This window comes from Scophthalmus maximus, chromosome 8 (assembly GCF_022379125.1).
Source record: "Scophthalmus maximus strain ysfricsl-2021 chromosome 8, ASM2237912v1, whole genome shotgun sequence".
NCBI classification, from domain to species: Eukaryota; Metazoa; Chordata; class Actinopteri; order Pleuronectiformes; family Scophthalmidae; genus Scophthalmus; species Scophthalmus maximus.
Genome location: NC_061522.1, coordinates 23,272,146 through 23,283,761, shown reverse-complemented (window position 1 = coordinate 23,283,761; position 11,616 = coordinate 23,272,146). Strand labels below are relative to the sequence as shown.

Genomic DNA, 11,616 nt, shown 5'->3' with positions numbered 1-11,616 from the left:
GAGGAAACTGACGAGTTTTCAGAACATTAGAGTATGTTAACCCTTTTAAGTAATAACCCAAATTAAAATGATGAACCTCAATACAAGAATAATGTGTGCCCTTAAAAGCCGTGAGCAGTGGTGATTGATCCCTCACACTCCTGCATCAGGCCGTACGACTGCTGACTGGAGGAGCACTTCTGTGTCCAGAAGGTGGGGCTATGAGCAAATATTGTCTTGTAGATGTAGTCAGGCCAGGACTTAACATGAAGTTTGGGGCCGATCTGACCGTGCATGCAACTTCCTGTTCATGGTCCAACATGAAAAGTCTAGGCACGCGATAGTTACCAAAAACGCAATCTGAGTTTTTCGAGCACATTTAACCTCAAACATGAGATTTGTTTGGCAGAAAAGGAAGAGAAATGCTCATAAATTAGTTAATTGTGTTATTCAATTACAATAACAGAAATGGCAGTTGATTATATGCGAACATAAATAAGTAGACATGTTGTAGACGATTAGTAAAACCAATATGCTCTGTGCAGCGTCTCCGGCTGGGGAGGGGTGACAGGGAGAGAGGTTTATCGTCCTGAGTACTACTGTCCTAATCCGTTCTTAGAGGAGAGAGGCTTACTGCAACCTCAGGTTGGCCTGACCACGGATATTAGCTCAGAGAGGACCATCAAAGCAACTGGGGTCTTCTGCTCGCCCACTGGTTTCATATTTACCTTATTCTAACTCACCTTGGCGTCTGCAGCTCTCCGTCCCTCCCTCCATCTGTCTCTCTCTCTGGCTCTGACAGCTGACGGCCCCGGTCAGATCTCCTGGATTCATTGAAGGAGCAACTCATTTCCACTGGGCTCATTTGGAAGCCATCTTAATAGCCGCTGTAGACTGGAAGAGGAGTCCGACACCTTGTGAGGCTGTCTTTCGTTATCGATCCATCCATCTATTTGGGGTTTTTTTCGTTTTGATTTGAGCCACAGACTTGTGAGGATGAAGGACCGACTGGCGCAGCTGAAGGAGGTAGGTAGCCTACACTTTGTGTCATATTCGCCCAGTGGGGCGCCTGATGCCACCACAGGCCTTATGCTCTGTGTTCTATCCAACTGTATGATTTTATCCTGTAACATTCTGTAGCTGCAGTATATGTATGAAGGCACCATCTGGCTGAAGTGTTTCTAATGACAATTAAATCTGTGCATGTTTCATTACCAGAAATTCAAAATATATGAAGGTGCAGATATGATACAAACAATAGAAAGTGCATATTTTGAAGTACAATATTACGCTGCTGATCGTAATACAGAAGGTTGGGGGTCTGATTCCCTGTCGTGGCATTGCTAAATCCACAGTGGGCCCTTGATGGTACCTGCCTACCTGTGATATATGGTATGATATCCAAAAAAGTTACTTTGGAGAAAGAAAAAAAACGTCAGCAAAAGTAATGTTATTATATGATCCTTGTTGAGACGTATGGGATGACGTGAGGTGAAGTGAGTAGGGCTCGCGCGGAGCGGCACGCTCATTTAACCTGCTGGCGGCCTCACGCGACTGCAGCACGCACAGTGCTGCACGTGCACTGAGCATAACTGTAGAGACGTGGAGCATCGGGTGGAGACATGACCACGTGGCAGCAACCAAACGTTCACTCTGAGTCAGGTGCCAGTGAGATGCTCAATGGTTTTTACTGATATTTGAAGTCAATGGGGAACAAGGGGAATACCTGGGTATTTTTGTTACAAGGGGAGAGAAGCTGCACACACTAGGGATCAGTCCCCTAGATATGATTTTCTGAATTTTTTTTCACCAAGATTCATGCATTTTTCTCCTGGAAATCAGTGGACATGTAAAAAAAAATTGGCCATCTCACAATGTTAAAGAACGTGATGGAATCGCCTCTTTGTCCGGATCCATGACAAAATGTCATGGAACTTTTTTTGGTCCATGTCCACCAAGTTTCGTGGAAATCCATTCTGTAGTTTAGCCATAATCTGCTGACAAACAAAACAACAAATAAGCAAACAAAATAAGGACAGGGGCAAAAACATAATTACTGTTGACTACAAAGTGTGTTTCCTGTTACACAGTATGAATAAGGTGTTCAGCTGAGTTTTCCAGTGTTTACACAAATACTTATATATATATATGTCATAAATAGTGGCATATATATATATATATATATATATATGTCCTTTCCTATAAAATACCCAGATATTTTTTCCTTTGTGCCCGATGTCTTTTTTCTAATTGAAGGTTGAAACAGTTATTACAGTATTTCACCGGTGCCCGATTCATACCATTGAATAACACTGTAAATCACAGGCAGAGATAGTTAATAATAATAATAATAATAATATATTGGATTTATAAAGCGCTTTTCATGTACCCAAAGCGCTGGTACAAAAAGAAAGAAACAAAATAAAAGTGGAACGGGGGGAGCTAGGGATATGCAGAGGAAAAGAGGTGGGTTTTTAGGCGTGACTGAAAGGTGGTGAGGGAGTCTGAATTAGTTACGTTTTCATCAACTGTTCTTATCTTTAGTTTAGAATATTGTCTCATTTCAAAACAATAGTACTGTAGATTGTTGTATTTGTCCTTTATTTGAAAGATTACTGTTTGTTTTGTGTTAACAGAAGAGCGATGCGGGAGGCGATGACGTCGAGGTTCCCATGGAGAACCAAGCTTTTATGGATGACTTCTTTGCTCAGGTATCCTGTCTCTCTGTGTTCGTCAATTCCTCAGATTTCTAAAGACAGCGTCAAATGCATTCCTTCCTTGTGTGTGTGTGTTGTGTGTGTGTGTCTGTGTGTGTGTTTCAGATTGAAGATATCCGCATCAGCATTGACAAGATTGACGAGAGCATCACAGATATAAAAAAACTCTACTCGACCATCCTGTCGGCCCCCACATCTGAGCAGAGTAACTGCCCTTGGCTCACGCACACAACCACACACACACACACACACACACACACACACACACACTGCCGTCAGCTGACATTATAAGCCTTTTATTTATCTGAGTACATTGTTTCATCGCCAACATGTCGTATCTGTTTTTTTTATTTCTGTATCATCTTATTCCCTGATCATATTCACCTAAGTCCAGAAATGTAATGCTCCTGAAAAGTCCTGTTGAACAAGTCACTCTCGTGCTCTCACTCAGAAACACAAGATGACGTCGAAGCCCTCACCAATGAGATCAAGAAGTCGGCCAACAACGCCAGGAACAAACTCAAGAGTCAGTATTTGGTCTTTTTACTTTCTTTAATTTTTTAAGGCTCATGTTTTGTTTGTTTGTTCGTAGCTTTGGACCAAAAAAAGTTCCAAACTAAAACAGAATAAAGTGGGATTTAAACAGGTAGAAGTGTTTTCAAGTGGATTTACAGTAAAGTGAGTAGTCCCACAAATAACATTTCATTCACCTCCACTGTACTGTGAAGCAGATTGAAACTAAAAACCATTTGCATACCACGGAAATATATCAGTGATTCTTTTTTCTTTTTTTTTAAACGTTAACCATAATCGTTCAGTACTGGAGCCACTTTGTTAAAACTCTTCATACAGTCTGCATCACCAACATGCACCAACAGGGAGTATCACATTAATGATGAACTTTGACCTTTGTATTATATGATATTAGAGAATAAGAAAAACACGTCCTATTGTATTGACTCTACTACAGTCAACAAAAAACAGTAATACTAACAAACCAGTTGTTCAGTTGATACTACAGTAATACTCCCTGGCTAACTCATTACAGTATATCTTGAGTATTTGCACTTTATACTTGACAGTATCTATAATCCAGTGTTGTTTCTAAAAGGTTATATTTATCTTGTGTTGTGCTTACACGTTTCTTTGTGCTTCTGGAAAAGACAAATTTGATGCTGTCTCATCATCACTTTGTGTGTGTGTGTGTGTGTGCATCAGGTATTGAGCAGCAGCTTGAGTCAAACACAGATGACAGGTCCTCAGCCGACCTCAGGATACGCAAGTCACAGGTCAGTACGACGTCTGAAATGAGTTTGATCAGTGTGTAGAACTGGGGGTCGAAGGTGACGAGGTTAGAGTTCACACATCCTTACAGTTGTCAGCCTGCAGACACGCCTGCATCAAGAACTGCACATGGTTGCTATTCTGTTACCTGTTCATCTTTTACAGTGACCTCTGGTGCCCTCTGGGAAAAAATAAATAAATACATAGTTGGAAATAATCAGGTGAGAAGGAGAGAAACTGCGGATTAACAGAAACAATGGGTCTGCGATGTGTACACTCTCACACTGAACATTGTCTTCACACCGCCAGTGAAGCCATCAGGGCTATTTTGGGGTTTGTGTCTTGCCCAAGGACACTACTACATGCCAACTGCAGGAGCTGGAAATCTGACCACCAACCCTCTGATGGTGGACTACTTCCCGAGCCACAGCCACCATCATGTTACGTACCATATCACATCAGATGTGATGTATTAGACTGCATCCAGTGTGGCCTTTCATCGCCATAGACAGCAGCAGATGAAGTGCTTGCTCTAAGTTGTGTGCAACCATTTACAGTAAGAATCTAATGGGGGGGGGGGGGGGGTGATGGGGGTTCTAGAGGTGGATCAGGTTCAGGCAGCAGGTCCAGTCGGACTGATGACAACCTGCATCAATGGCAAAATGTTTATGGCGAAATGCTTGTCCATGTGACGACGTCAACTGAGCTTGGAGTTGTTTGTGAATTACACATGCACAAGTTATTTTGCTCGGTGGAGAGTTTTACTGTCCCACTGTGGTTTACTGTAAATGTTAGAGGCTCTCACATCTCAGCGTGAATACACATTTGGTGGTAACATTCAATACCTTTCCAGGGGTTTGTAGGTGGCCCTGAGTGTCAAAACATAATATATTATTTTAATATTTTGTAAAACACTGTAACATTTTGCAAAAAGCAACAAGATTTCACAAAACACAACATCTCATGATACACAACTACATTTCAGTTTGATTGCTGCTATGTGTTTCGAGACATGTTGTAGTGTTTTGTGAAATGTTGCTGCGTTTCACGGCAACTTTAAAATGCCAGCACACATTGGGCTGGGGCAGAGAAGTTGGAGATTGTCCTCCGCCAACCAGAATGTCGACGGTTCAATTCCGGGCTCCTCTAGTCCTGGTGACGAAGTGTCCTTGGGCAAGATACCAAACTGTAAATTGCCCCTGACGACTGTGCAGGCCAGCGTATGAACGATGTGTGAAAGCAAAAGTGCTGTATATAGCAGCGCTGTATGAATGAGTCCATTACAAAATGATTCCTCAGTCTCCTCCAACCAAAAATTGGAGGCGTTATTTCACTGTGGCATTCAGACAAAACTGAGGTTATAGTACTCGGCCCTAAACACCTCAGAGAAACATTATGTTATCATACAGTATAGTTACCTTGGATGGTATAACCTTGGCCTGCAGCTCTACTGTGAGGAACCTTGGAGTTACCTTTGACCAGGACATGTCCTTTGACTCACACATAAAACAAGTCTCTAGGACAGCCTTCTTTCACCTGCGCAATATCAAGAACATTAGAAACATCCTATCTCAGAAGGATGCTGAAAAACTAGTCCATGCATTTGTCACTTGTAGACTGGACTACTGCAATTCATTACTGTTAGGATGTTCCAGAGTAAGTCTGTGAAAAGCCTTCCAGTTAATCCAAAAATGATTTCTGACAGGAACTAGAAAAAGAGATCATATTTCTCCAGTGTTAGAATCTCTGCATTGGCTTCCTGTAAAATTTAGAATAAAATTCAAAATCCTGCTCCTCACCTACAAAGCCCTTAATAATCAGGCTCCATCATATCTTCATATCATCCCAATAGATCACTTGTCTCTGTAAACTCAGGACTACTTGTGGTTCCAGAGTCTGTAAGAGTAGAATGTGAGGCAGAGGCTTCAGCCACCAGGCTCCTCTCCTCTGGAACCAGGGAGGCAGACCACCTCTCTAATACCTTCCTCTTTGATAAAGATTATAGTTACAGTTTCTTAGTGATGCTGCTATAGGCCTAATGCTGGGGTAACTCCCATCATGCATCTCTCTCCTCTCTCCCCCATTTCTCTCCTCTCACCAATCGGTCAAGACAGATGTTTCTCCAAAAACTGCGTCTGGTTCTTTTGAGATTTCTACCTGTTAAAATGTAGTTCTTTCTCCTGCACAGTCACCGAGTGCTGTTATTTGTGGGAAATGTTGGTTTTCTCTGTAATTTAGTGAGGTCTCGAAAAACTGCAACAGCATTGTTGTCAGATATGACAGACCTGAACTGAAAATGATCTGCATTGTTTATGTGAATTCTGATATGTTTTATGAGATATTTCAGTTCTCAGGGCAACTGCATTTTTTTTTTCTCACTTTCCCCAGCATGCTATTCTGGCCAAGAAGTTCGTAGAGGTAATGACCAAGTACAACGAGGCTCAAGTTGACTTCAGAGACAAGAGCAAAGGACGAATCGCCCGACAGCTGGAGATCAGTGAGTTACAGCTGATTCTTACATTAACGCTCACACACAAGGTATGATATGATCGCTGACAGCAAACCCTAATATGGACACATGTTTCTGATATGACTTCCTGTAGCACATTTCATTTCTGTTGTTGTAATCTCATGTCTACCCGAATGCTTCACCAACACTGCAGGTCATTGTTGTCAGATATGAGAGTCCTATATCTTTATCTAACATTGAAACTAAGTATTAGGACTTGGAATATACGTTTGTTACAAACACTTTTGGCAAAGCTGTACATTATGCAAAGCGCACACACGCAGAAAACACTTTCTTTTTTTATTTTGTAGCGTGACACTTCCTGAGAATTGTTTGTCACAGGATAAAAACGAGATCAGAGATACCTCAAAAGACAAAAGACAAGCAGATATGTCAGAAGTATGTATCAGTCGTGTGCATGTGGCGTCCACCCTCTGCGGAATCTGACCCAAACAATGCACACATATTTAACACATGTCCTTTCTGTCCATCACAGCGGGGAAAGCGACGACTGATGAGGAGCTGGAGGAGATGCTGGAGGGAGGCAACTCAGCTGTGTTCACTGCAGGGGTGAGGCCGAAAGAGAGCGGGGGGAGGGGGGCGCTCAGACGTCAATAATCAATCAGTGGATTGACTGAAAGGAATTTGCAACTGTTTTGACAATCAGTTAAGTGAATTGATTGATTTCTAGCATTTTACCGGGTCCAGCCTCTCTAATGTCTCACGTGATAATAAACAGAATATTTGAACCAATCAAACAGGTAACTGAGAAAATAAGGGGCAGATTAACAGATAATGAAAGTAACAGTCAAACAGGTGGATTGTACTCTAGACCGGATCATGTATGGCGTGCACATCATACGTTTCTGTACATGTTGTATTTGAGGTGCATGCAGTTGAGTGGGCAGCTCACTGGTACAGTCTAAAGACCACTGGAGGATAAGCTCAGGGTATTTATTGCAGGACCGTTTGCTTGTTCTCATTAGACTGTGCAGGTAGTGCGTCTGCCCAGAGGTGCACAGATGTTTCATTAGATGTTTGCATGATGAGTGTGTGAGTACATAGAGCAATTTACTCTAGTAGGAATAAATTAAGAAAAAAACATTGCCACAATTATGATTCGTTCTCTTTACCCTTTTTCTGTCTTTGTTTCCCCCCCCGTAGATTATGGACTCTAAAATCAACCAGCAGGCCCTGAATGAGATTGAGGCTCGTCACAAGGACATCATGAGGCTGGAAAGTAGCATCAAAGAGCTCCACGACATGTTTGTCGATATTGCCATGCTGGTCGAGAACCAGGTACGCTAACACAACTCTCTCCCTACGATAAAACATTATAGACAAATGTGATAAAGTGTGTACTGTAGCCACGTTGGGCTTCCTGGATCTCAGATATAGCGGTGGTTACGTCTTGTAATTTTGCGTCTCTCTAAAAGAAAACCTACAATCCACTGTGTTGGAGGCGCTCTGCTTATACACACATGATTTGGTTAATGAATTTGATAAAGCAAAAATATTGTCAATGTCGGACTTGGAGCAAGATATACTGGAAAACGTTTGTGTCCCATACTACGAGCAAGAAATTTTCCAGCGATAAAATAGGTCTCAGTCGTCTTTGACATCGTTTTCATTGCAAAGTCCTGGTGTTACTATCAGATCCACTTACTAGGGGGGTCGAGGTTTTGGTTCATCTGGATGAAAGTTAAAAATTAAATGTTCCCTTTCCTGCTTTGTGATCATGACTTCTGGTCGCTGTTGGTTGCTATAGAAACGCCACAGCAAGCCATTACTGCAATACACGGTAAACGGCTTCAGGATACACACGGCATCCCAGTGTGGATCACTCCTGCCTTTTCAGTAGCTTTTAGTTATTTATCAAGCATGGAGCAAGATTTCGTCACAATGGCGTTTCACAGTATATGTCACGGTGATGAATCAGAGTTGCCGCAATATCACTTCAACCAAAATTCCATTTACGCCTCACGAAACTGTACTGTTACTATACATTCAATATGATAACTTGAGTGTAAAGACACAGAGGTTTGGTGGTTTGAGTTCAAGGAATTTGAAAGATGTGGTGGTTGAATGCACACACAGTCCTGAGTGACTGCTACTGTCCTTCGTCACAGAGTTGCATTCAGTGTTAACAAGTTGTTGTCGCGACAGCTCGATGTTTCAGTAGTGAAACATTTGAAGAGCACCAGAGTGATGATGCAGCTGATTTGGCTCTTGACACGATCTAACTTCAATTCCATTCCATTTTATTTCTATAGCGCCAAATCACAACCTACATTTTCCCAAGGCACTTTACATTATCTTAACTGATGATCACTTGGCACAAATGAACAGATTTCTCCCAACTTTGTCACATGATTGATGATATCATTTAATAATCAACTTTGAACAATAACAATAATAATCATATCATAGGGAACTGGACTATGCACTGTAACCGCATGACTGCACTGTGACTCTGTGTTCTCGTTCAATTGACTGGATAAAAAAAGAAGGACGATGCATCTCCACTTGCTCCCGTTCTACGAAATTGAAGACAAAATATCCCACATGAGTGCCACCCTCTTGTGCAGCTGATGCCAGAGAAATGATCCAATGATCAGTGGATGCTTGTCATGTTCTCTCAGCTCGACGTGTCCGTCATTGCATGTCTGCCTGTCCCTCTGTGTTCTCTTCTCTTACTTTATTATCACCTTGTCCCGCCCACCTCCAGGGGGGCATGATTGACAGGATTGAGAGCAACATGGACCAGTCAGTGGGCTTTGTCGAGAGGGCGGTGGCCGACACCAAGAAAGCAGCCAAATTCCAGCAGGAGGCTCGCAGGGTGAGTGTCTCCAGCCCTGATGAAACTGAAGGAGGTTTCTGTACGCTTTAGTTCCTCCTGATTCTCTTTTCACACATAAATACAATTATTGAAAATAAAAATACACTCTGCCATCGACTTCCTATCAAACCAAGCTACTTGTGATCTCGTTACAGTTGGTATTCCCAAACCTGAAACTGTAACTTCCATAGCTGTACAAGTGTACCTCGAGCCTATGTATAGTTGTACGTTTGCGTTTCTGGAATTACTGTACTTTCATTTAGGGTGTGATCATCTAACGCCGTCTCCCTTTCTGTCTCTACATTCTTTCTCCTTGTTCTCCAGAAACAAATGATGATCTTCTGCTGCTGTGTGATTCTGGCCCTCATCGTCGGTTCATTTCTCTACAGCTTCATTAAATAGAAAACCTCAGCTGAGTCTCCGCCGCGGGAGGCCGAGCACAACGTCTCTCAGACGGTCACAAAACACTGACATTTCAGCTCATTCCAAATAGAACTAGAGGCAACAACTGTTTTGCAGTCATTCTCTGATATTTCTTGAGATGTTACGATAGCTTTCTTGACCCTTTTAAGCTGCCCCACATTTTTTATTTAATTTTGGTGCAGTTTCTGGATAATTAGTAATGTCCAAACGGAATTGGGCTTTTAGGACACTACTGTCCTGAAAGGTCTGACTCCGCGGCAGGTCAGCATCCATGGACGGCGGCAAGATTCATGGAAAAGAGGAATTCAAGAAAAATATTAGACACACCTTTTCAAGAGCAGAACCTCAGAATGTCCACAGTTGAACCAACAGCCCTCTGGTCCCAACAAACCTGTGAACTTTAGGTTATTCATGAATATGAGATGTATTGTAGGACTGTTAAACCGAGCCGTGTTATAATTGTTTAGCTGTACCCGATGAAGTGAAAAGTCAGTGTATCCCTTAGAAACAGTCAGGATGAGAAAAACAAAAGAAAACGCTCTGCACATGAGGAGCAGTCATCGTTTTTACTGTTGCAGTGTTTGTATGGATCTGAATGCTTTTAGGTGCAGGGTTTGTCAGTTAAAACTCGCGGAGTGTTGGTATTAGATTGGCTAAACCACCAGACGGTGGCACTAGATGACATGTCAAGTTGACATGTGAAGACTTTTACAGTCAGGGCATTTCTTTTTATTTTGTTTTGTTTTGTTTTTATTCACTTCTTTGTCAACTTTTTACATATAAAAATAATGTTTTTATTCGTAGGCCGCGTGTCCCGCTCTTCCTTCTACTCAAAAAGTTGTCAAACCTGAAATGATATTTTTTAAATTCTAAAAAGACACTGAACGGTTGTCAGGGTCTGCCTCCATAACACAAGAGAAATATATTCCTTATATCCAGGAAATCAGTTGAAGTGTGTTATTGATGAGTCAGTTATGATGCATCTGTATGAAGTCAGTATCATAAGTATTGAGACAGCTGTCGCTCTCCTTTTTAGTACATGTGTCTATTATTTGTGTCATGATGTGGAAACCATACATCTGTGCCAATACTTATGCTATTGACTGCATCTAATGATACAATTTTTAATTGGTGACAGAAGAAAGTCACTTAGTTGATGTTGAACCAATTCACAGATTATTGACAGTAGTTGCTGAATGAGCTGAGAGTACTAAGTAAAAAACTGAAGGTGTCAGGTTAGAAATGAAATAAACACAGCCCTGCTTTATTTGATTACACTGACACTGCCTTGAACATGTTTCACTGTGTCGTGTCTTTGTCATTTGTGTATTTTATTACAAAGATTTCTTTCACTACAACTGTATTTCCAAAGAGGCTTGACTCAGGTTGGTCTCTGACATTTACATCTTTCCTCTGTGCTCTGGATTCACAGATGCAGTCAGCTGATATTGCAGTCCAACTCTTGTACTGACAGCTGACTCTAAATCCATAATCACATTACACCTTTTGCAGCTTTAGACTTCTGGAAACTGAACATCCAGTTTGAAACAAGGCTTGAAATAATAACAAATTGATGTAAGACTCTCTTTCTTGAGGAAATGAGCGGGAGTTTTAAATTTCTCCAATTTAGCGTTGGCATAATTAGATCAAATGAATGTCCCATGAATAAGATAAGCTGACACAATTCCATCTATATGTTCTATTCTTAAGCTTGGGCAAGATGGAAATGTAAATCATCAAACTCTTCAATCTTATCATATGTAATTAAAATCTTTTATATGTTTGGGTCAGAAGTGTAGAATTAGACAGGTCAACCATGGCTCAGTCAGTGTGGTCACCTGTTAGTATGCGTGACAATAACATGT

General features: G+C 41.5%; 1 protein-coding gene across 1 annotated transcript; it reads left to right on the top strand.

The window, feature by feature from the left end:
* The first annotated feature begins 593 nt into the window (after positions 1–593).
* zgc:165520 (uncharacterized protein LOC571872 homolog) lies at positions 594–11,048 on the top strand. Its single transcript, XM_035637066.2, has 10 exons — positions 594–1,005; positions 2,616–2,690; positions 2,802–2,901; positions 3,148–3,222; positions 3,915–3,985; positions 6,369–6,477; positions 6,986–7,059; positions 7,654–7,788; positions 9,218–9,328; positions 9,653–11,048. Exons 1-10 carry the CDS (start codon positions 976–978, stop codon positions 9,728–9,730), a joined length of 858 nt encoding a protein of 285 aa, XP_035492959.1. The 5' UTR covers positions 594–975; the 3' UTR covers positions 9,731–11,048.
* Positions 11,049–11,616: the final 568 nt, after the last annotated feature.

What these genes read in the sequence shown, in the direction of transcription:
- zgc:165520 (XM_035637066.2), top strand. Translation starts at nt 976, where the DNA reads ATGAAGGACCGACTGGCGCAGCTGAAGGAG. An exon ending in GACTGGCGCAGCTGAAGGAG is followed by an intron (nt 1,006 to 2,615) that starts GTAGGTAGCCTA and finishes TTGTGTTAACAG; the next exon opens with AAGAGCGATGCGGGAGGCGA. An exon ending in CCATGCTGGTCGAGAACCAG is followed by an intron (nt 7,789 to 9,217) that starts GTACGCTAACAC and finishes GCCCACCTCCAG; the next exon opens with GGGGGCATGATTGACAGGAT.